We start from the raw sequence: 26,458 nt of genomic DNA on the forward strand, positions 1-26,458 counted from the left end.
CATACAGTACTTCTCATGTCCCCATTATTCTCAGCATCACATATCAGTTGCACTATACGATTAAATAGTAAATAGTTTAAACGTTTTGTGTTTACATCAATAATCATAACTCTCATTACCAAGACCTTTGGTTTCACAGTCATTTGAGTTGAAACTTTTCCTATCTCACTGGTGCCTTGGGTTATGGAAACTGTCCTTGCATCAGGTCAGTTATCACAAGATCAGTGGAGCGGTAGAACGCATATACACTACAAGACAGGACACTATGAGGTTTCAAAACCTGTGTACACAAACGTTTCATCTATGAATAATTCCAATGTTGACTGATGGTGAGTGGGTTGCACCACACACCACCTGTCTTCAGGAGGATAGTACCCATTATATGACACAATAGGTACTATATCAATTGTTAGTACCCTGGTACAGTGGTCTGGCTTATTATCATTTTGAGATATACCTGCATTTGAGCGCTTCAGCTATTTTCTATAATTCCAATGTTGGCCCACTAAAATGTATCACAACAAATATGCATTTCTCCAAGATTCATCAAGAGCCGATGTGTCTTATCGCACCGCTGATTCAGTGTTAACTGCCGTTGACTGGAATAGCAGCTAACGACAGATCGAGTGTGGACTATATACACTTCAACAACTAGTTGATATTAACAATGTTGCATCTACTGATTGTTTCCCTATTTAGGAAGTTTCTAGAAGCAATTCTTAACTATCTCCAGAACTTGGGTTGCAGTGAGAGGACTTAAGAGTATGGCTGAAATAATCATATATCCATTAACCCACTGTCAAAGATGTGACAAAATATATGCCGTATTGCCAACCTAACCTCATCCTGAAAATATAGTATAATACTGGGTTTCCAGTCTCCAGTCTCCAGTCTCCATAGAAACATAGCTCTGATGTGAACCAGAATACAGTAAGATCAGAACTAGAAAACATGTATTGGATCAAACTCTCATGAAGACATGAAGTCAGGTTGGCAATAGTTGTTTACAACTTTTAGGGCACTGCTGGTTGCAGAGTCAATGTAAGCCTCTTACACACACCGATTGTATTAACAAATTTTAGTTGGACTTTCATCTTATAAATTAAATACCTGTCATAAATTGAATTCACTCAGAGCTATGCAAGGAAAAACAGAGATGTCTAGTCTAGAATTGGAGAATGTAGGTCATAATATAACCAAATAGTACAGTACATGTTGTGCTGCCACTGAGATTTCACTTGTTTATTATTTAATTAATATTAGTAGTAGTAGTAGTATTATATAGCATTATCTGTTGCCATGGCAACTTCTGTGTCCTTAAGGCAGGGGTGCGCAAACATTTGGAGCTGCACCCCCCTTGCCTGCTCCCCCCCCCCCCCCATGCTCGCGCCGGTGTCACGTCACATGACCCCGTGGCATCATTTGATGCCACGTTGCCATGGCGACGCATCACACTGAGCTTCTGAATCCCGGTAAGTGAAGTTGCAAAGGCCTCATGCTATCCTTCGGCATTTAATTTAAATGCCTTGGGGAAGAGCACGGGGGCCTCTGCAACCACCGCGATCCCCCTGAAAAATTGCATGCCCCCCAGTTTGCACACCCCTGCCTTAGGGGCTGCTTCTATAAGCTCCGAAAAGTCAATGGGAATCAGCCATTTATTTTTTAGGATCAGCAAAGAGGATTGTTGCTTAAATTCTGAACCATAGAGGTCTATAACATGTCATATGACAAAAGACAGAAGACGCCTTATAGACCATTTAGTTAAGAGTTTGGCTTGGCCCTTGTTTAATGTAAATTATAAAAATAAAGAAAAATATTTATGTAATTACATCTATTTATTAAACAAAGAAATAAATAGTTTCTGATTACATTGAATATGGATATGCAAACTATCACATTTATGGCCCTCTGGCCTGGATTCATCAAATTTCGATAAAGTACAAATATTACCAAATTGTAAAAAATAAATTAGAGTGCGTTAATAGCAAAAGAATAAGTGGGGATTAATCAATATTTCTACGATCCTAAATAAGGCACGAAGTGGAATTGAAAGTTTATTATTTTGTCTATTAAGTTGCGAGAACGGTTAAATGGAGACAAAGTTGCGGACCTCTCTGCAAAGTTTAAATGTCCCGGTCATGGAATGCGGGAGATTTTAAACAATGCAGGGAGATACCGTCACCCTGGGGCCTATAACTCGGGAAGCAGGGGGTTCCCGGAGCTGAAATTAATGTGGTTCAGCTCCAGAGACCCCTGCTTCAATATTCTTATTAAAATAAAATAAAAGCAGCTTCATTACCATAGCTGCTAGCCACTAAGGTAATGAAGGGGTTAAATCCGAGTGCCTGGTTTATTGGGGGTAGAGGGTGTGGGTGAAGGTGGTATTTGGGCTGTGGTGGGTGTTTAGGCCTACCGGGAAGGTTGCAGGAGGAGTTCAAATGAGACATGACAGACCTTACAGTATCTAAGGCCTGGGTGTAACGATGCTCGTCTCAAGCAGGAAACGGACCCGTAGGGCTGAGGTAGGAATATGAAAGAACCGACCTGAGCCGAGGGACAGAGTCCTGATAGAGTAGTGAGTCGTAAGCCGAAGGTTAGGGCTGGAAGCAAATTAACTCATCTTTTAAGTGCTCCGAGAGTCCCTGCCAAAAGGCTGCAACTTGAGCTTCATTATTCCAGCCGGTTTCCGCAGCAAGGGTACGAAATTCAATGGTGTATTGGCCTACCGTGCGAGTTCTCTGGTGAATCCGCAGGAGTGAAGCTGAAGCAGAAGATACACGTCCAGGAGCGTCAAACACCAATTTAAACGTATGGATGAAAGCAGGAGAGTCGCTGATCAGGGGCAATTCCTCCTCCCAGAGTGGGGAGACCCAAGCCAGTGCCTCGTCAGTGAGAAGAGACATGATGTAGGCCACCCAGGTTCGGTGCATGGTGAACATGGACGGTTGTAATTCAAATTGGATAGAGCATTGATCAAGGAATCCCCTGCATGCCATAGGGACCCCACCATACCGTAGAAGAGTTGGGATCCGAGGTTCTCTGATCGCAGGAGATAACGGAAGCAGTATTGGAACTGCATCTGCAGCCCTCAAGTCCTGCTGATTGGTGCCAAAGTGGGTAACTAAGTCCTGCACCTGTGAGGAATCGGGGAACACATCCCTTGCGGCGTGTTCCCTCCTCTCTTACCAGTAGTGCCGCAGCTGCCGCTGTCTCCGCTCCCCTCTCCTCCAGTGCACGCGCCCCCGCTCCTGTTACAAAGCGCACGCGCACCCGCTCTTCATATGCTACAGCCACGGAGCTCGGCTCCGCCTCCTTCGCACGTGGCGTACTCGCGTTACATCGCGCAATGAGGCCCTGCTGTGCACCATCCGTAATGAGTCCCTTGTCTCCTGCACCTATCCCAGTCTCCGCTAGGGCCGCATCCCTGCTCCGCCTCCTATGCTATTGGCTTCCTTCCTGTTTAAATACCCTGCTAGTGTTCAGTTGCATTGCTGAGCATAACCAAGTGTAGCCTTGTGCGGTTCCTGTGTTTTGTCTTGCCTTGCCTTGCCTTGTTCCAGTATTCTCTTGCAGTGTGACCCTTTGTGTACCGACCCGGCTTGTTTGTGGACCCTCTCTGGCTCTGACCCCGGCTTACCCTCGACTACGCTGACCTCTCCACTCCATGACCCAGGCTTACAGACCACAACTACGCTGTCTTCTCCACTTCACACCATTGGCTTACGGACTTCAACTACGCAGCTATCTATAACCCAAGACCCCGGCAAGTATACAGGAATACCCTCTCTCTCCAACCCAGACCCGGCTATACTGACTTCAAGGCACGCCTCCGCTGTTTTGGGTGTGTAGCTCTAAACCTTCCCACCTCAGTACCGAAGTCTTGTCTTGTTTGTGGGTTCGCGCAATGTTACAGTATGCTCAGCCCAACAAACATAGACCCCCTGAGGTGGCCCAAGCCTTGGCCTCTATCTCTGAGCATTTTCAGTATCTGGACAAACAAGTCTCTGACAACCCAAAAGTTAGCTACAGTCTCACTTCAACAATCTCAGTCCAGAATTCTTAGGCCAGCAACCTTAACTGCTTCTTCTATAGAGGGAACAATACCCTTGGAACCATGGCTTCCTACTCCTAATCGCTTTGCCGGTGACCCACTAGGATGCAGAAGTTTTCTCAATCAATGCAACATCCAGTTCGAATTAACCCCTTCTCTCTTTTCTTCAGACAGATCAAAAGTTGCCTATATTATTGCTTTGTTGACCGGTGATGCTTCGGCGTAGGCTTCCCCATCTGGGAATTGAGACCTGAACTTACTCATAACTTTGCTAGCTTCAAAAAAGAGTTTCAACAGGTTTTTGACACCCCAGGCCGTAAGGTCACTGCTGCCTCATCTCTATTTTACATTTCTCAGGGTCACAGAACAGTGGCGAAATACGCTCTTGAATTTCGGACCATCGCTGCAGAGACGGGTTGGAACAAAGATGCCTTATCTGCAGCCTTCTGGCAGGGTCTCTCCGGGTCTTTTGAAAGATGAACTGGCCGCTCGTGAAAGACCCTCCCCGCTCGAGGATCTCATTTCCGTATGTATAAGGGTAGATCAACGCCTCCAGGAAAGATGGTATGAACACCATCGTACACGCTCTTCTCCCCCCATGTCTCCCATCCCTAGTTTTTCCTTCTACCACTATTCCATTTCCTGAGTCTCCGGAAACCCATGCAGTTAGGAAGTCATCAACTTTCCTGCGCGGAGAAACAACTCCGGAGAAATTAAGGACTGTGTCTCTACTGTGGGCTGCCTGCGCATTTGGCCCATCGTTGCCCGACACGCCCGGGAAACGCCAACGCCCAATGAGGTGTGAGGGGATCTCATTCAGTACCATTTCTTCTCTCCCCTTTCCAAACACAAATCTGCCGAAAAGAATACTACTTCCTATTGTTCTTGAAGGACCTGACATCTATGTATCTGCTTCCGCATTCATTGACTCCGTGTCTGGGGGAAATTTTGTGGATCAGGAATTCGCGACCAAACATAGAATTCCTTTGGTAAAGAATTCTGTACCCATCAGTCTCGAGGCAATTGATGGACATCCCCTCCAGCCAACTAGCCTCCGTTTGTACAGGTAATCCTGGGCCTTCCTTGGCTACAATTACACAATCCTCTGATAGATTGGACTGACAAGAAACCTATACAATGGGGCTCGCCTTCTAAGAAGCTCTCTGCCCCTATCACACTCTTGCTGGCTGGTTTAGAGACTACTGATTCTGTTAAAAAATCTCTTCCCGAAGTGTACGCAGAATCTCTTGATGTTTTAAATAAGGTCCAATCTGAGGTCCTTCCCCCTCATCGTCCATTTGACTGAAACATTGATCTCCTTCCCGGTGCCATCCTTCCCAAAGCCAGATCCTACCCTTTATTCCATCCTGAGACTAAAGCTATGTCTGAGTATATTCAGGAGAACTTGAAGAAAGGTTTTATAAGAAACTCTACCTCCTCCGTGGGGGCTGGTTTCTTTTTTGTTAAGAAGGATGGCTCTCTTCGCCCCTGCATAGACTGCAGAGGTGTTAACAAGATTACGTTGAAAAAACGCTACCCTTTACCACTTATTTCAGAATTGTTTGACTGTTTGCAAAGTGCCACCATTTTCTCTAAGCTCGACCTCCGTGGCGCATACAATCTCATACGTATAAGACAAAGTGATGAGTAGAAGATGGCTTTTAATACACGTGACGGCCATTACAAATATTTAGTTATGCCCTTTGGACTTTGTAAAGCACCAGCGGTTTTCCAGGAATTTGTAAACGAGATTTTTCGAGATGTCCTTAACTTCTTTGTCATTGTGTACCTTGCCGATATTCTCATTTTCTCAAAATCCCTATCCGAGCATATCCAGCATACCAAACTTGTTCTCTGAGAAACTTATGGTGTGCCCCCGCTTCAGCTTGGATATATTACACACGGAGTGGTGCTGTAAGGGGCATGTAACTTGGTACACACAAATAGACAGGCAGAGCCCCTGGTGGTAGCACTCTATTCCAAATTGATATGGTGATTTATTAAAATAACTTTATTAATGACAATAACGTTAAAATATTGGGGTCTAAAATAAGGATTAAATATTCCAAGTGTGTGCGTCTCTATTGGATAGATGTGTCCAGAAGAGTGTACATAATTGGGTTAATGTCCAGTGTTTGGGTAGATCACTGGCCCTAGTGTTCCTCGTGTAGAGTGAATTGACTAGAGTACTGTTTGATTGTCAGCAGTTTGAGCCACACATGCAGTGCCCCAGTATATTATACTAGTTGGTGCTCTTAGGTATGGGACCTATGCTGTGCTATTGTGTGATGGCATAAAGCATATTAAAGTTGTTGTATTAAACAAAACTTGGTCAAAGTGCACCTGTTATATGTTTCCGTCACCTCCCTATACAATAGATGGTATGTTGAATAGGGTGTATGGTGCTTGGTACATAAACATCTATGGCTGTTGATGTCTGAAGTAGCTGTATACTAGTATTAATCAAACTTATACTGGTGTGTAGTGTGGCACTGCTATAACTATGTTCTAGATAGATACCAAGTTAATAGCTGAGTAGTGTACCTTTTGGGGTTGTATATCGGTCAAATGACAGACCTGTTCCCATTTGGCACAGTGCTTTGCATGTGTGGTTGTATTCTGGCACTCAAGAGGTTAAATGCTGGTTTACCTTTGACTATTTAACAGAACTCCGCACCATTCTGGATAAAGGACTCCTAAACAAAGTTATAACGCAAAGAGAGCATGATTTCATACTCAACAAAAACCCAAAAATTGCCACGTTCTATAGTGTTCCAAAGATACACAAACGGAGAACACCTCCACCAGGCCGCCCCATTGTGTCTGGGGTGGGAAATGTCAGTGAGAATGCTAGTAGCTATATAGATCAAGTTTTGAGACCCTTTGTGGCATCACTACCGTCTTACTTGAGAGATACTAAAGATATCCTTCAGAGACTCGAAGGTATAGTGATCACACCAGATACCATCCTAGTAAGTCTTGATGTAGAAGGGCTATACACTAGCATTCTCCACAACGTTGGCCTAGAAGCCACCAACTACTATTTACAAACTAGAGGTATGCATTTCTCCACCCATTCCAAATTTATGATAGAACTATTAAGGTTTGTTCTGACACGGAACTATTTCCTTTTCAACACTAAAATCTATCATCAAATACAGGGGACGGCCATGGGCACGAAATGCGCACCATCATATGCAAACCTCTATTTAGGGTGGTGGGAGGCAAAACACGTCTTCACTGAAGAAATGGAACAGTACACGTCGCACGTCATACTCTGGACGCGCTTCATAGATGACGTGTTCATGCTGTGGCAAGGTACACCTTTGCTGCTAAAAGAATTCATTGGCATCCTAAATAGGAATGTACTTAATCTACACCTCACTCTCGAGTATGATCTAAACACCATTTGCTTCCTAGACTTACAACTAATAAGAGGGACAGATGGCTCGATAGAAACAACGGTATATCGTAAACCCACAGCCACAAACAACCTGTTAGAAGCCTCAAGTCATCACCCTAACACTCTAATTAGGGGAATACCAGTAGGCCAATTCCTACGCCTCAGGAGGAACTGCAGTACGATTGCAGAATTTGAAGCGCAGGCCAAGATCATGACTCAACGTTTCAAAACAAGAGGATACAGTAACAAGAGTATCAAAACAGCATACAAGAGAGCTAAACACTCTCCACGCTCAAACTTGCTAACTGATAAAAACCTAACCATTGAACCCAAAGTGGTACGCTTTGTAGGCACGTACAACAAACAGTGGGATTTAGCCAGGGGAATCTTCAAAAAACATTGGCATATCTTGGAGGCAGATGAGGACATCAAGGAAGTCATTCCTGCTCACCCATCAATGGTGAGCCGAAGAGCAAAAAATCTTAAAGACATCCTAGTCCACAGCCACTACACGGAAGCCCCCATGCAATCATGGCTACCATCTAAACCGAATGGCAGCTATTCATGCCATCACTGCAAAGCATGTTCCAACGTCCAAACCACTAAAACTTTCCAAAACTGGGACAACTCAAAAATGTTCCAGATTAGGAAATTTATCACTTGTCAAAGCTTCGGCGTGATATACCAAGGCCTCTGTAAATGTGGGAAGATCTACATAGGCAAAACAAAACGTAAATTCCAACAACGGGTATTGGAACACTTAGGCACAATACGGAATAATGTAGACACCCCACTGGCGAGGCATGTTAACTCTTGTCAACAAGGCAATCTTAAATCTATACAGTTTACAGGTATAGATCAATTCTCCCTAGGGCAGAGAAAAGGGGACATTGACACTGTGCTTCTACAGAAGGAAGCTCGATGGATCTATATTCTCAAAGCATTAACACCTAAGGGCCTCAATGAAGGTTTTGTTTATAGTCCCTTCATATAAAACTACCAATAAAATTCACACACCTTTATAACTAATAACACCAAAGTTCTATTCAATATGAATAAGATCCAGTTACTTATGACTCAATTTGTACCATCTAAAGAATTTACAATTTATTAATCTAAGTCCATGAAATGATTGACCAAACAAGTGCACTATTCACAAACCAGGCAAACACAAATAATATTGAATTTATTTATTGATACACAAAAAACATGGTGTCACAACAGTGCAAGCAACTATAAACATATTAACTGACATTCTGTTAAACATCACAAGCAGGAAGCAATAAACCAGCATGCCTCAATATTTTCTAAGTGCCACATATTCAGTGAGACACGGAGCTGAATTCAATCTCAGACACATACCAGCCTCATAGAGAGCATGCGCGAACAGCCAATGGGGTTACTTTAGGTTAATCCAAGAGCTATAAATACCTTGCTCTGACATAGGAATCCCACTGACTATCCAGCCTTGAGAAAGCATTCGCGAAACGCGCGCGTCGGCAAGCACGTGACCACGTGCACGCGGAGGTGCTCGAGTTCATATACACTGACTCAAAGATACTAAGAGTCAGCGTGGCGCCTCCAGTGCACATTAAAGGACTATTAGGGTCCCAATGGACTCAATAGTCACATTCAAATAAAGGCAACCATTACATCTGGCACAACACTGTATAATCTATTATGTTAGGATGCCACAATGCTATTCCCTGATACAGCAAGCAGCTCATAGGGTATAATACGATTTAGCAATAGGCATACCAAACCAGCATTTAACCTCTTGAGTGCCAGAATACAACCACACATGCAAAGCACTGTGCCAAATGGGAACAGGTCTGTCATTTGACCGATATACAACCCCAAAAGGTACACTACTCAGCTATTAACTTGGTATCTATCTAGAACATAGTTATAGCAGTGCCACACTACACACCAGTATAAGTTTGATTAATACTAGTATACAGCTACTTCAGACATCAACAGCCATAGATGTTTATGTACCAAGCACCATACACCCTATTCAACATACCATCTATTGTATAGGGAGGTGACGGAAACATATAACAGGTGCACTTTGACCAAGTTTTGTTTAATACAACAACTTTAATATGCTTTATGCCATCACACAATAGCACAGCATAGGTCCCATACCTAAGAGCACCAACTAGTATAATATACTGGGGCACTGCATGTGTGGCTCAAACTGCTGACAATCAAACAGTACTCTAGTCAATTCACTCTACACGAGGAACACTAGGGCCAGTGATCTACCCAAACACTGGACATTAACCCAATTATGTACACTCTTCTGGACACATCTATCCAATAGAGACGCACACACTTGGAATATTTAATCCTTATTTTAGACCCCAATATTTTAACGTTATTGTCATTAATAAAGTTATTTTAATAAATCACCATATCAATTTGGAATAGAGTGCTACCACCAGGGGCTCTGCCTGTCTATTTGTGTGTACCAAACTTGTTCTCTCCCGCCTCCGTGAGAATCATCTCTATGCCAAGACGGAGAAATGCATGTTTCACCAAACCTCCATTTCCTTCTTGGGTTAAATAATTTCAGAGAAAGGGTTTTCTATGGACCCTGAGAAACTTAAGGCAGTGTTAGATTGGCCCCAGCCTACTTCTCTCAAGGCAATTCAGCGGTTCCTTGGCTTCGCCAATTATTACAAGTTTATCTGTAACTTTTCTGCCACTGTGGCGCCTATTACCGCCCTTACAAACAAAAGGCGCGGACCCCTCCTCCTGGTCCCCTGAAGCCTGCCAGGCCTTTGAATCTCTTAAAAAGGCATTTACTTCCACTCCTATTCTGCATCACCCTGATCCAACTCTCCCCTTCACGTTGGAGGTTGACACCTCAGACATTGGAGCTGGAGCAGTACTTTTGCAGAGACATTATCCTCAGGACAGACTCCATCCTTGTGGCTTCTTCTCCAAGAAGTTCTCCCCCACAGAGATAAACTACGACGTTGGCAATAGAGAACTTTTGGCTATCAAGCTCGCGCTACAAGAATGGAGACACCTCCTCGAAGGTACAGAGAATCCTATTCTAATACTTACAGACCATAATAATCTATTGTACATTGAAGGCGCTCATCACCTTGGTTCACGTCAAGCTCGCTGGGCCCTCTTTTTCTCTAGGTTTAATTATGTGATTTCTTACATTCCTGGCACTAAAAACTTGAAGGCTGATGCCTTATCTCATCAATTTATTTCTGAAGATAAATTCGAAGATATTCCAGAAAAAATTATTTCTTCAAAATGTATCATTGCTGCAAATTCTTTTGAGATTCTGGACAAGATCTTGGAGTCTCAGACGCAGATCCCCGACGGACTAGATGTACCAGAGGATTGCTTATATGCTGCACCGAAATTTCGCCAAAAGATTCTTGAATTGGGTCACGCCTCAAAGTCGGTCGGTCACCCTGGGACGAGGAGGACTTCAGATTTGATTAGACGCACGTTCTGGTGGTCCAAAATGCTGAATAATATAAAAGAATTAATCACTTCCTGCTCTGTCTGTGCCCGAAACAAGTCCGCCCGCAATAAGCCATCTGGTCTGCTGCGCCCATTACCTATTCCAGAGCGTCCTTGGACCCATCTCTCAATGGATTTCATTTTAGAACTTCCAATTTCTAATGCTATGAATACCATCCTTGTCATCGTGGACAGATTTTTCAAACAAGCCCACTTTATACCTCTCAAAGGTCTTCCGAATTCTGCCACTCTAGCAGATGTCTACATCAAAGACATTTTCTGTATACAGTACTTGGAGTTCCTATCTCTATAGTGTCTGATCGCGGATCACAGTTTGTGTCAAAGTTTTGGCGTACTTTTTCCCAAAAGCTAAATATTTATCTTCTTTTCTCTTCTGGGTGCCACCCAAAAACCAACGTTCAGACGGAAAGAGTAAATCAATCGTTAAAGCAATATTTAAGATGTTTTATTTCTGATACGCAGGATAATTGTGCAGACCTATTACCGTGGGCCGAATTCGCACACAATTCCCTTAGGAACTAATCCACCCAAAAGTCGCCCTTCTTTATAAATTATGGAATTAACCCTACATGTCTCCCTATCTCTCCCAATCTTTCCGGAGTCCCAGCAGCGGATGCCAAGAGTCGTGGAAAAAAATTTGGAGGACCCTCCAAGAATTTGTTCTGAAACAGCAGACACAGGCAGACCGTCATTGCCAAGAGGCGCCCAAACTAAAACCAGGAGACAAGGTATGGCTTTCATCGAGGAATATCAGGTTAAGGACGTCTACCTTGAAATTGGCCCCTTGATTTCTGTGACCTTTCAAAATCCTTGAGCAGGTCAATCCTGTGGCGTATCGCCTGGAATTACCCCCATCAATGAAAATACTGGCAGTATTCCATGTGTCTCTCCTAAAACCAGTAAATCAAAGTTCTAGATTTCCTGACATTGATCCTAGACCGCCACCAGTCATAGTTTAGGGCCAGAAAGAATTCGAAATTCAGTCGATCGTTAACTCCAGGTACTCCAGAGGAAATCTACAGTTTCTAGTGTATTGGAAGGGCATTGGCCCTGAGGAGCGTTCCTGGGTACCACACGACCAGATCCACCCTCCTGGCTTACTCAGACGGTTCCATGCCAGGTACCCGGACAAGCCTTACATGGATCGTTCAGAGATCGATCCTCAAGGGGGGTTACTGTGAGGAATCGGGGAACACGTGCCTTGCAGCGTGTTCCCTCCTCTCTTACCAGTATTACCGCAGCTCCCGTTACAGAGTGCACGCGCACACGCTCTTCATATGCTACTGCCATGGATCTCGGCTCTGCCTCCTCGGACGCTCCGCGTTGGGCTTGCACGTGTGATGTCGTGCAACGATCTTCAGCTGTGCATCAAGCCCTAATGAGTCCCTTGTCTCCTTCACCTATCCGAGTCTCCGCTGGGGCCGCGCCCCTGCTCTACCTCCTGTGCTATTCGCTTCCTTCCTGTTTAAGTACCCTGCTAGTGCTCCGTTGCATTGCTGAGCATAACCAAGTGTAGCCTTGTGCGGATCCTGTGAAGCCATCACATGGCACAGCCACCCATTGGATTGGTGGATGTACCATTTTCAAGTCAAATATTATGTCACCGGCCATATATAAGGTCAGTCACAACTCATTTGAACCCAAGAAGCAGTCGGATCAACAACTCCTGGACTTGTTAGATTAGAAAAAAAAAGAGAAGAAAGAAGAAAAGGATGAAGATCAGAAGAAAAGAAAGAAGAAAGAACTACAGTACTCACCGGGGACTCCTCTTTAAGCAACTATGGAATGTGGACTTCTGTGCATCATGCGTCGTGGGGCAAGAGTTGGTGCCACAGTTGGATGAGGAGGGTGAATTTTCATCCCGGCAAAAGAAACACATTGATTGTATTTTATTTAATTGTGTATTTTTGGGGATGATGCCCATTGACAAGCAATGTGTTTTACTACAGTATGTACAGATAAACACATTGACAATCTAATTTGGCAAATGTTTGTTTTTACGCAAATGTTATGTATTCTATTTGTTTTTTTGTTTTTAGGTTGCTCATATATTGCAATTGTGGCAATTCAAGCCCATGATGGGGGCATGGTTTACCACTGTGACAATCAATGGGTAGAGAGAGTGTGGGAAGGGGTACTTGCCCCAGGGAGGGCCACAAGTCCTTTGTACTGCCCTTCAGATGATTAATTATTTTGACAATTCGTTGTACTATCCTATAATATATTTGTATATAGTTATCATATCCCCTCTTAGACGCCTCTTTTTTCTAATGTAAAAAATCTAATTTCGCTAGTCTCTCCTCACAAATCAGATTATCCATCCCCTTTATTGATTTGGTGGCTCTTCTCTGCACTCTCTAGTTCTATTATGTCTTTTCTATGGAGTGGTGTCCAAAACTGTACTCCATATTCAATGTGTGGTCTTACTAATGCTTAATAAAAGGGCATAATTATGTTTACTTCCCTTCCATTCATTACCCGTTTAATGCAAGATAAGATCTTGTTTGCCTTTGCAGCTACTGCATGACTTTGGGCACTATTGATAAGCCTGTTGTCTACAAGCACTCCTAAATCCTGCTCCATCAAGGATTCCCCTAATTTATAATCATTTAATTTGTAAATTGCTTGTTTATTCTTGTTTCTGTATTAAACCTCATCTGCCATTTACCTGCCTATGTTTCCAGTCTATCGAAAGTCCTTCTGGAGAGAAATGACATCCTGCTCTGATTCTTCTACCTTACACAATTTAGTATCATCAGCAAAGATGGAGACTTTGCTCTCTATGCCAAACTCAATGTCATTAATAAGCAAGTTAAAAAGCAGGGGTCCTAGTACCGATACTGGGTTAATAACCACTAAGGAAGGGGTTACAGGCCAGTAGTTATTTTTTTTATTTTACGGTCAGTAAAGACAAGGAGGAACAGAAGGACGAAGATGAGGACGATCTTCAACCTGGCAGGGGTACGTACAACTTTTATTTACTATATGCTGGCTGGGTAATGTTTTATTTTTAATGGGCAAATGTGCTATTATCCAGGTCTGGATAATAGGTATTTTCCCCTTTATTGTACTGTATGTGTGTGGGGGGTTAGGGGGGTTGTTACACCATAACAATAACTCATGTTTTGGAGATACATTCAGATTATTAGGTAATCGAAATTTGATGAATCCATGACTATGTACTAAGCAGTCTTCTACCATAACATACCTTCCAGTACTTGAAGACCCCTTACAGCCAATTGAAGTCAATGTGCCTTCCAGCAGCAACAGAAGGTGTCTTATGGCAGAAGACCACTTAGTAACTTTTGGCCTTTATGTGATAAGCATTAATATATTCTAGCTTGTCTTCTACATGGCTATTCTAAATAGATCTTTCCTAATTACAGAGGATGGGATTTTTACCACTCCCTTTCTTGTGTTCACATTACCCTCACAACACAACATCTAAGCTCTTGCTAACATAATGATTCCCTCACCACTCAACACCATCTGAGAACTCTACCTAGTTAACTGGACCATCTGCCACAGCACTGCAAGGGGGGTTCCTTAATAATGGTTATTTTATTGATGACAGACAATCAACATTAAAACTGCGACAACTAGAGGGATGGTCCAGCTGAAATGAAGTGATGATACAACACAAAACATGTCTGGGGTGGTGTGGCTGGTCCATCCCACTGCATGAAACTCTTGTTAATATTTATATAAGAGGGGGGAGGGGTGGGGGGAAATTGCACGACTGGGCAAAATAAATAAACCTGCAACCCCCACAGTAAAAAGTTCATTCATAAGATACTGCTGCTCAAATGATTAAACAATATAACATTGCAAAAACTCTGCTTGAAAAGACCTATAAAATGAAGAAAGTACCCTGTCAATAAGATAACTTCTTTAAGTATTAATTGCTGGAAAAAGTTGTCTTCTTGGACCTGCTCCAGATAAATGAGCCCTGCACTACAAGTAAAAACAAAACCAGTTATCTCCATTACAGCTACATGCCAATATAACACAGGATATAAAAGCAAACAAGGTTGACCTTTATCTCCACCTCGCCCATCGCAGGGGTTTAAAAAAGCAGCCATCAGTAGAAAATAATTGCTTACCCAGGCAATGCTTTCCTATACTCGGCAGGTAAGGAGTGTCCTTTCCTGGAAGTTTGCAGACGAAGACGTGGCATGGGATAGAGTCATCCACACAGTTGCTCTAGAATGGAAACACAGGAGATACTGCAAAGTAAAAGAATATTTATCTACATCGCTCATATCCCACCCATTACACATCCCCACAGTATGTTTCTTCTTCTCAAATGGCATCCGCTTTGTTAATCCTCTCTGTGCCACAAGCACATTTCAATTACTCCCAAATCCTTGTCAGCGATCATTCTTTCATTCAACCACCTCTGCCCATTGTTGTATATTCCCCGCACCCAACTTCTGTGCTGCATGTGTATCATTAGTATATTTTTGTTCTCCCCTTCTGCCAACTCATGAAATACATATTTCATGTGTCTCTCCCCATGCTGTGCCTGTGCCTCTCTCTGTGTCTCTCCCCATGCTGTGCCCGTGCCTCTCTCTGTCTCTCTCTCTCTCTCTCTTTCTCTCTCTCTCTGCCTCTACCCATGCTGTGCCTGTCTTCCCTCTGTGTCTCTTCCCCCCCCTCACCCCCTCCATTGTGTCTGTGTCCCCCATTCTGGACCATACCTGCATGGGTGGGGGAAGCCATCTTGAGCCCTGGCAGCAGACACCGGAAGTTCTCACTGACACTTCCGGGTCTCACTGCTGGGGCTCCGCAGCTCAGACCCGCCCCCTGCTCTCCTCCCTTCATTGTCTGCTCTCTGCTGCCCCCCCTGCTCAAATGGTCAAAAGCGGAACAGCCACAAAAAAAGCGGAACATTTTACAGCATGCAGGGCAGCCGGGACAGAGACTAAAAAACCGGGACAGAGGTTAAAAAAAACGGGACTGTCCCGGCTAAACCAGGACACCTGGTCACCCAACCGATAAACATTTTTTCGGAGGGGGTGGGGGGGTGAATTGCTGCAGATTATCAACCTCAGATTTTTCTTTTTTCTTAGCATTTTTTATTTAAATTTAAGAGAGGCCCAAAGCCTGCAATAGAGTGTTTTCTACATGGCAACTCCTGCTGTTCAGTGTAACTTGCTTTACCTGCGACGTCATTGTGACGGTAGGGGGAAATATGGCTGCTGTTTATAAAGGTTAAGTCTGCCATTACCCCTACCTGTCAGTAATATATTGGTATTGTATTGTATGTTATGTATATATATGTATGTCTTTGCTTGGTATCAGCACCTCCGGAATCAGGGGTTAATAGGTTTGCATAGAATTGTTGCAAATGTTATGCTGCAGTCCTACCCACCAATCAGGGCCAGCATGTAGGCAGCTCCTTGCCCTGAGTGTTGCAATGTTATGTTTTAAGTGTATAAAAAGGTGGGGAGGGAGACCCCTAACAGACAGAGCCTGCTGAGTGTTACAGAGGTGTTGCTGTGACAGGGTGAAACTGCAGTGTCCAATCCAGTGCTAGTCTCAGGTCTGAAAACCAGTCCTGTAGGCACTAGGCAAAGAGAGAACAGGGAAAATCTCTGAAAGTAGGTCCCTGGGACTAGTTAGGCAGTGTATTCCCCAGTATCCCCAGTTGGGTATTTGTGATGTTTGTGTCTTTTGTATAGTTGTGGATATGTTTTTCCAATAAATTAATTTTATAAACTCTCGTGTTCTGTCTGGCGATATTGATCCCTGGTATTAGTCCTGGTCTCCTGTGACAGTCATCACCCGCAATCCATCTCCATCCTCCTTAAAGAACAGCATCAGGTACAAAAATCTTCTATCTTCATCTGTCATTATTTTCTTCTTTTCTTTAATCTTTTATCTTCTTTCTTTCAATCCAACACCCCATGGTAAATCCAAAACGGATGTTGAAGACAATCCCATTGGTTCCTGTACCATGTGATATGTTCCATGAGTAAAAAGGAAGTGACAAAAACCTTAAAGCGATGTCACATCTTTTTAACTCATGGAATTTATCACATCGTACAGGAACCAATGGGATTGTCTTCAATTCTATTGGCTGTAATACCATGTAATATCAGCATGTGGTTTTAAGGATGTGACGTACCTCCCTTAGAGAGGACATCACATCCTTAAAAAAAAAAAAAGAGAGGCGGGCACATGATACTGCTGCGGCACAGTTTATTCGAGCATTTGCCCGTTCTGTGCCGCAGCAGTAGCCTGGCGCGCGCCCGAGTGTGACGGGCGCGCGCCGAAGCAGCGGAAGAGCGCCCTCCGATCGGGGCGCTCTCCCTCCCGCTGCCGGGTCCGCCGGGTCCCCCGGAACCCCCTGCCGCTGTCCCGCGATCGCGGGACACCAGGGCTCCCTCGGGGAGCCCCTGGACGTGCGTGCAGGGGGCGCACGCTCCCGAAGACGCGTGACCGCGCGTCTATGACGCGCGGCACGCCGAGGGGCGGCCACTAGCAAGCCGGGAAATCTCCCGGCTTGCGGATCTGGCCGCAGTGCAATTAAATGTGTCGCCAGTGTACAGCATCCAATCGGATTAGAGCTGTACCATCTGACCCTAAAATGTGACACCACAGGCCAGACTGTATATAAGGAAGATCTCGACGTGGCAACATCCATTTTGGATTTACTATGTGGTTTTGGATTGAAAGAAAGAAGATAGAAGATTAAAGAAAATAATGAAATAATGACAGATGAAGATAGAAGGACAAAGATGGAAGAAAGAAGATTTTTATACATCTGCTGTTCTTCAAGGAGGATGGAGACGGATTGCGGGTGATGACGTCGTGGGTTGAGAGCTTCCGGGTTTCGCCAGGATTCGGAGGATGAAAAGGTAAGATAAATATTGAATGTATGTAAATGTCTTTTTTCAGGTTTTTTAATTTTATTTATTTTTATGTTTTTCATTGCCCATTGACTGCTAATGTATGAATCTGTGCCCCTTCAGGGTATTGTTTCTGTTTATTGTTTTGATTAAATTGTTTGGAATTTGTATGGCTTGTTTTTAGTACATTTGTGGATTGGCTAGCGGTTTTATGTCTTGATTTATTGGTTAGGTGTTTCTTTAATTTTATTCTATTGTTTTGGTATAATATAATTTGTATTCTTTAGCAGTTTTGGTGTTAGAATAATTTTATTGATGTGTAGTTGAGGCTTTTTAGTTCTGTTATTGTTGTGGTGTTTAGGTGCTTGTTTATTTCTTTAATTGTTGTGTATTGTTGTGCTTGATTGTTTAAATAGGTTGGCCATTGACTGCTATAGTGGCTTATCATGCCCATATTATATGGGTATGATGTACCACTGTGCCAATCAATGTGTAGAGGGTATGTATAGTGGCCCTTGGGTGGGTGGTTAGGCCTCCTGGGTGGGCAGCGGGGGAGGGTGGGTTAACCCCTTAATTACTATAGCGGTTATTAATCGCTAAGGTGATTAAGGTGTTAGGGGCCATTAGATTGTATTTTTTATGTACTTTTGCTGGCAAAGGAGGACATTGACCTGGAGTATGCTGACGAGGATGCCCTTCATGATGGCAGGGGTAAGTAGAAAGTTTTGTTTACTTTATTTATGCTGGCTGGCTAATGTTTGATTTTAGAATGGGCAAATGCACTACTATCCATATGTGGGTAATAGTAATTTTTCCCATTACTGTACGTTGGGGGGGGGGGGGTGGTTGCTGGGGTAGAGGAGGTGGATAGTAGGGTTGTTGTATGTATTTTTGTTTATTGTGGGTAGAGGGATTGGGTGAAGGGGGTAGCAGCCCCAAGAATGGATGTTTAGGCCTACCTGGTAGTAGCGGGGCTAGTTAACCCCTTCATTACCATAACTGTTCCCACCGCTATGGTAGTGAAGGGGTTAACTCCTCCCGCAACATTCCTGGCAGGCCTAACCACCCCCCCTCCCCCCACCGGGGCTTCTACACCCTTCATCCAGCGCCTCTGCCCCTAATTAACAGGCTAGCCGCTAAGGTAATGAAGCTGTTTTAATAAAAATGTTAATACTAATTTTCGTGAGCAAGGGGTCTCCGAAGCAGATTTGAGGTCCGGGGACCCCCTGCTTCCCGAGATAAAGGCCCTGTTATGGGGTGCCGGTATCTCCTATGCATTTAAATCCCACAGTCACGCGACGCAAGATATTTAAATGTATAGGAGATACCGGCACCCCATAACGGGGCCTGTATCTCGGGAATCAGGGGGTCACCTTACCTGAAATCAACGCGGTTCTGCTCCGGAGACCCCCTGCTCACGTATATTAGTATTAAACAATTTATTAAAATCTTGCGATTGCTGGCGAGATATGCGCAGGCCAGATCGCTGCAGGTCGCAGGGTCAGCCCTTTGGAGAGAGGCGAACATCACGTCGCCGGCTAGTCGCCAGTTTTGTCATTTTGCTATCGCAGGTATTCGAGGCTTTCTGAATACCGTGATAACTACACTGACAAAACTGGCAGCGTAACCGGCACAGCGATTTTTATTTTTTTTATTAAGGCCCCTAAGTGAGAGACGTTACATAGCCACTTTCATTTAGGTTTGGAGCTCATTTTCGAGGAATAAAAAGCAGTGAATAGAGGACTTCCGGTGACGAAAACCAGGTTCACTTCATACAGGACCTTCTGGACTCCTTAGACTAATCAATACTCACCTCCCTGCTACTGGTCGGGGACCTTAATATGGTTCTCTCACCTGACCAAGACAAATCTAATATGCCCACCACCACCCACGCAGCCCAGACCCAGCAAAAGGCAAAAAAGTTCAGAAAGATCTTACATAACTTTTCCCTCACAGACATTTGGAGAGCCCAGCACGTAGGCCAGAGGGACTACACGTTCTTTTCAGCCACACATCAGTCTTACTCGCGGATCGACTATTTGCTAGGCACCACAAACGTTCTCCAGGCGGCCTCCCACTCCAACATAGGCCCAATTACGTGGTCTGACCATGCCCCAATCGAATTGACCCTCTCTCTGCCTTTTGTTAAAAGCTCCACGTATAAATGGAAACGTAATGACTCCCTCCTCAATGACCCGCAAGTCGTGGATTCAATTCAGCGAAAATTAGCCTCATTCTTTGAAATAAATAAAGGGTCAGTCTCAGCAGTGTCAACGCTCTGGGAAGCCCACAAAGCTACAATCAGAGGAGACCTAATCTCTCTAGCATACCACAAGAAAAAAACCAAGCTAAAAGTACAGAAAGCACTAATGGATAAGATACTAGCCCTCGAACAACAACACAAAAAGGCCCCCTCCAAAAGACTATTCAGAACACTTGACAAAACAAGATATGAGCTAAAATTATCCCAATTAGAAGAGGTAGAGAGAGCGCTCAAATGGACCAACCAAAGGTTCTACGATAGGGGCAATAAGACAGACAAACTCCTAGCGTCAAAATTAAGAGGTATTAAGACAAAGGCCCAAATCACGAGGATCCGCACAAAAAGCGGCCACACTACCTATGTGGAGAAAGAAATTGCTCAGGAATTTGCAAACTTCTACACAGACCTTTATAATCTCCACCCCCCTAACCTAGAAACAGACACCGCAGATATTGCCTCGCAATTTCTGGCGCGATGCAATCTACCCTCTCTCACTGATGAGGAGCTTACAGCCCTGAACCACAAAATCTCGCAGGAGGAACTGACCCAAGCCATAAGCTCTCTCAAAATAGCCAAAACCCCAGGCCCAGACGGCTTTTCGAAGGCCTACTATAAAAAAATTCATATCGTCCCTTTTCCCTTACCTAATTGATATGTTCAACTCCTTCCTAGAAGGAGAACCGATTCCGGGCACAATTTCAGCTGCCAACTTAGCCATTATTCATAAGGAAGGAAGGGACCCGCTACAATGCGGTAATTACAGACCGATCTCCCTGCTTAACACATACCTTAAACTCTTCAGCAAGATCCTTGCAAATAGGCTAAACCCTATTCTCCCCAGACTAATCCATATAGACCAAGTGGGTTTCGTGTCAGGCAGACAGGCCTCTGACAACACCCGTAAAATCATTGATATTATTGACCACGTGCATCTCAATAAACTCCAGGCCATGATTCTAAGCCTAGATGCCGAGAAGGCTTTCGATCGGATCAAATGGACCTTTCTCGACCAAACCATGATTAAATTCGGCTTCTCAGGCCCCTTTCTCGAGGGTGTCCGAGCCCTATATCAGAACTCCACCGCATATCTAAAACTCCCAGGAGGACAATCAAACCCAATCAAAATAAGAAATGGAATCAGGCAGGGCTGCCACCTCTCCCCACTGCTTTTCGCAATCTCTATTGAACCGCTAGCATCTCAAATTAGAGCTGACCCAAACATCAAAGGCTAACAATCGCCGATAAAAACTATAAAATATCCCTTTTCGCGGGCGACGTTATTCTGACCCTCGCTGACCCACACATCTCCCTCCCTAATCTACAGAAACTATTAGACCAATTCAGCCAGGTCTCAGACTATAAGATAAACACGGATAAATCCGAAGCGCTGAACATATCCCTCCCAGATCCCATTTGGAAACTCCTGCAATCAAATTACAAGTACAAATGGAACTCCTCCCACATAAAATACTTGGGAATAAAAATCACTAGTTCATACAGTTTACTGTACAGAGCAAACTACCCCCTCCCCTATTTGACCAAATCAAAAGAGACCTAGACGTTTGGAATACATAACAGATCTCCTGGTTTGGCATAATTGTCTCCGCTAAAATGAATATCCTCCCCCGCCTATTGTATTATTTCCAAACACTCCCAGTCCCAGTTCCTCTAGCCGAATTAAGAAATATACAATCACATATCCTACGTTTTATATGGAAACAACGTAAACCTAGAGTCCCGAGGTCGGTACTCCTGTCCGCAAAGACAAGGGGAGGACTGGGGGTCCCTGACGTGGTTAGATACTACCAAGCAGCCCAGCTCAGGCAAGCAGTGGTTTGGAACAACCCCCCGAGCTCTAACTGCTGGCTAGAAATAGAGTCACACGATGCATCCCCCATCCCCCTCCCAGTATTACTATGGTCCCAAGAGAACAAGGAAAAAAGACCTCAGAAGCTCGAGCTTGGAGCAATGAAATGCATGTGGTCCACTTGGTTCAAGAACAGAGGGAAATATGGCCTAACTTCATCCCCCTCCCAACTCACCCCCATACTCGGGAACCCAGAATTCCCTCCTGGGTGCTCCCGAACCCAGTTCGGTCAATTTCAGGACCTAGACATTAGCATGGTTGCGGATCTGCTGGAGAATGACATAGCTCTGTCCTTCCAAGAGCTCAAAACTAAATTTACAGCCCCCAATCTCCCCATATTCAAATTCCTACAGGTAAGGCATTTCCTTGGAGCTCTATCCCCGACCTCGAAATTCCCCCCGCAGACCAGATTTGAGTCCCTCTGTCGAATAAGAGAATACCAGAAAGGACTAATTTCGGGTATCTACAGAATAACCGAGACCTCCCTCCCCCCACCCACCCATACCTACTGTACATGCAAAAATGGTGTGCAGACCTCAACACACCAATAGACCTTGAGAACTGTGAGGACGTCTGGGAAGCAGCTTCCAAAACTTCAATATGTACCGTCACAAAAGAAAACATCTATAAAATACTATTTCAGTGGTACCTGACCCCGAGTAGACTGAGCCAGATTTTCCCCGGCACGGATGACTTGTGTTGGAGAGGATGTGGTCAAAAGGGTGACATGGCCCATATTTGGTGGTCATGTCCGCAGATCCAGAAGTTCTGGGCTAGAATCCAAAGACTCCTAGATGATATCCTAGGTTTGGAGATCCCCCTGGACCCCTGACATACGTGCTGGGCAAACCAATAGAGGACCTCCCAGCCCCCATGACCAGGCTGACCTCCTCCATACTAACGGCGGCGAGATGCTCAGTCGCGGCGGCCTGGAAGCAAGTAAAGGCACCCTCAAGGAGGACAGTAGTGAATAGGATAAACATGGTTATGAATATGGAAAGACTCACGGCCATGCTGAAACAAAAATTGCCCCAATTTTACAACACTTGGGACAACTGGCCCAACTCAGGAGCCCTACCCCTGCCACAGGTTCTAGCCAATAACTAAACAACCATAGCTTGGGAACGATCAGAGAGACCCCCTACCCCCCCTCTTCTTGTCGTCCCCACTTATATTCCCACCCTCTGTCCCCCCCTCTTTCTACTATATAATCAGGAAAAGGATTTATTGAGACATCCGATATACTCAACAGTCATGTGACAATAACTTCGACGCTCTGTGTTTTGACCTGATTGTAACCACTGTTTGTATTCCTTATATATGTCTCCAATAAAGGAAAAAAAGATTGGGAAAAAAAAAAAAACAGTGAATAAAACTAGTGATGAAATCCGGCATCCTATTGTGCAGTGTCGGAAATAAAGCCATAAAAAAAATAACAATAGGCCTGCACCTTTACATCAGTACTAACAGAAACGGAAATGTTTGATTTCTGTAAACAACTGTTGTGAAGAGCTCTTTGCACTCTACCTTTGCTGAGTGGGTGATGATGTTAGCAAAGCTGTAAGGCGGTCTGTGAATATCGCAACGAAAAGGCAGTCACTTGAGGGTGTTCATAGCAGTTATTCACTGAAGCCCACAACAACCCCTTCATTGCCAGAGAAGCCCACAATACACTGCTTTGCAAAGCATGCCGAACATTACATTATTGAATGGGCAAGCAATGCATTGCAGAGTTTTGCTGGCCTGTCCAGCATCAGTGGGGCGGTGTGAGGGGGGGGGGGGATTATCAGTACTACTAATAGCAACATAGCAGCTTCTTCCACCACAAACTTGCATGAAATGTACATTGTCATGCCCACTTCTTGCAACACCTGCAAAATCCCCACGTGAACAAGATTCTAGTTGTGTAACCCCTTCATTGTGCACACTCGTCGAACCCCATAACTATGCAAGTGAAGTGTCAAGGGTTTGATTTTCAATAAATATGTTTCTTTATATATTTTTTCTAGGTACTTATTTTTATGACCTTAATGCTTCAGTTTTTTTATTTTTCAGATACATATTTTGCAAACATGGCAATCACCAAATCGGATGTTTTGGCTGATCAAGACCAAAAAAAAATATTAACTTTTAACGGAAAAGTATTGGCATCAAAAGGGGTAATCTCCCAATAAGTTAATTAACTCCCAATAAGAACAAATTACCGAAAACAAGCAACATACAGTATCTATTATCATTATGCTTGTGTTTTACTCACCTGTAAGTAATTTGCCATATGCATCTCAAGGGGATTGTCCACTGTGGAGAGCATTAATGTGGCTCCCATGTTGGAAGTCGTGTTGTGAAGGTCAAAAACAAAATCACAAGAAGATTGTTTGGATCCATATTTCTGAAAAATTTCTCTTGCCAGTTTTACCTCGTAAGGGTCTTTCTCAGAATCTGGTCCACTAAGCCAAGAAAAAAGACAAAACAGGAAATGTTCTGGATTTGTCTTATATGTATTTTGTCCTATAGTGACAGTAGTGACAAAGGAGGGAGGATGAGTAAGTGGTATGATACCTTTTATTGGAACAGCAAGGACAAGGTATCATACCACCTACTCCTTCTCCCTTTTTGTTCCCTTTTCTCCCTACGCACCTGGTATTATCATTTGTTTGTCTCAGGTATTGAGCGGTAATTGTATTGTTGTATGTTCATGTCATTTAATGTCTAAGGTTTGATATGGTTTAAGGACCATCACTTAGTAAATGTAACTTGTATATACAGTAAGGTCTAGTCATTGAATGAGTTGGTTATCATATAGGATTTTCAGAATCCTCATTCTGCATAGCAGCGCAACAAACCGGCAGGAAAATCACTGCAAACTGTAGGCACCTCCTCAGTACTACTTTTAATAATTCCAGTGGAACATACTGTAGCTATCCATCGTTTCCATTTACTGGGAAATTCTCCCGATTCCCAGGAAATCTGAGCCCTGACCGGGATCAAATTTAAAACACTGGGGAATTGGGAACTCTGACCACTGGCCACCTCGTGTAAGGGGGTGAGGTTTGAGCCGGTGGCCGGTCAGAGTGGGGAAGGAGCAGAGTGCGGGCAGGTGCACTCCACTGAAGGCTGGCAGGGAGGACTGAGAAGCAGCTCCACATGGAGCCTGAAGGAAGGATGTGGTGGCTGCTGTGGACAGGAAAGAGAGCATGAAGAAGGTAAGATTATCACCTTCTGCCCCCTCCTGTCACCCTCTGTCACTCATTTCCCCCCTCATGTCCCACCCTGTAAGCCACTATTCCACCCTACTGTCCCTACAATGTCACCCATTGTTCCCTTCAACCTCTCCTGTCACTCTCCCCCCATGTGTCGCCCCTCTTCCCAACCCCATGTCACCCCCTTTTTCCAACTTGTACTCTCTGTAAGTGTATACTACCATCCGGTTATATATGCTGTGTCTGTATATACCCTGACATGGAGTATAACCTGACTATACTATACACTGACAGAGAATATAACCAGATTGTATTGGTGCAGTGCAAGGTCACCTCTATGGATCTCAATGCTTTCTGCGTCCGTAGTTCGTTCTCACGGGTCGGGTGCATAATTAGTACTCCACCACGAAATCAAAATGCCACAGTCCTAACTATGCCCCATGATGTATTTATTATATATCACCATGATGAGATGGGGTTAGAACTTATATGGGACTAATTTAAGTTATTCGTCCACAGGGGAGATACAGAGACTTGCACACAGACTGCAGCAGGTTTATTACCTGCAGAACAACTGTCAGAGAGGTATTGATGCATTAAAGGAATTTCTGTCTACAGATTAATGCTCAAATACCCCTAATCAATTGTATAATTGATAGCATTAGATTTGTTCTGTCTCACATGTATTTCCTATTCCTACAGCAATTCTACCTCCAGACGTGTGGTACCGCTATGGGGACACGTATTTCTCCCAGCAACCCCAATCTTTATATGGGTAACTGGCAGAATTGCTACATTTGGAATAATAATGCCTTTTTTGATAGTCATCGTGTGGAAAAGATATATTGATGATGTTATTACAGAATGGGAAGTTGATGATTTATCACTTCATTTTCTAGAATATTTTAATAACAAAAAAAATAAAAAATGTTAAACTTATTTTTTTTTTATTAGCTTTTTCAAATGGGATACAGAAAATAAAAATAGGGACATTAGACAACGAGAATCCCATCTCACATCGTCTGAACCCACGGATCCATATTTAACATTGCGCAATATTGATGGGAACAATTTTGACAACAGGCAATAATAAAACAATTAAATAATAATAAACCAGACATAACAAAGGGGTATGGGGAGGAAAGGGTGGGGGGTGAGAACACCTTCTTTATAGGTCCAACTTTTTACTCTGTATGCTACATGTCATACCTATTATCTATAAGGGGCATTTATTACTCTATCCCTCCTATCTAAATAAGAGCCAGTTCTCTGTTATCTCTCTGTCCCCTTTCCCCAGCAAACTATGG

At 43.9% G+C, this 26,458-nt stretch overlaps 1 protein-coding gene across 2 annotated transcripts in view; it reads right to left on the minus strand.

Annotated features, from left to right (window-relative positions):
* Positions 1 to 26,458, minus strand: part of LOC142489311 (N-acyl-aromatic-L-amino acid amidohydrolase (carboxylate-forming)-like) — a 102,085-nt gene that overhangs the window by 42,306 nt on the left and 33,321 nt on the right. For both annotated transcript variants that reach the window (XM_075589836.1, XM_075589837.1), the window contains exons 3-4: positions 24,209 to 24,398; positions 15,071 to 15,170 (exon numbers count right to left, since the gene is read on the minus strand). In XM_075589836.1, the coding sequence (XP_075445951.1) occupies positions 15,071 to 15,170; positions 24,209 to 24,398 (290 nt within the window). The remainder of the gene's footprint in view (positions 1 to 15,070; positions 15,171 to 24,208; positions 24,399 to 26,458) is intronic.

The sequence above is a fragment of the Ascaphus truei genome, chromosome 3, assembly GCF_040206685.1.
Source record: "Ascaphus truei isolate aAscTru1 chromosome 3, aAscTru1.hap1, whole genome shotgun sequence".
Taxonomy (NCBI): domain Eukaryota; kingdom Metazoa; phylum Chordata; class Amphibia; order Anura; family Ascaphidae; genus Ascaphus; species Ascaphus truei.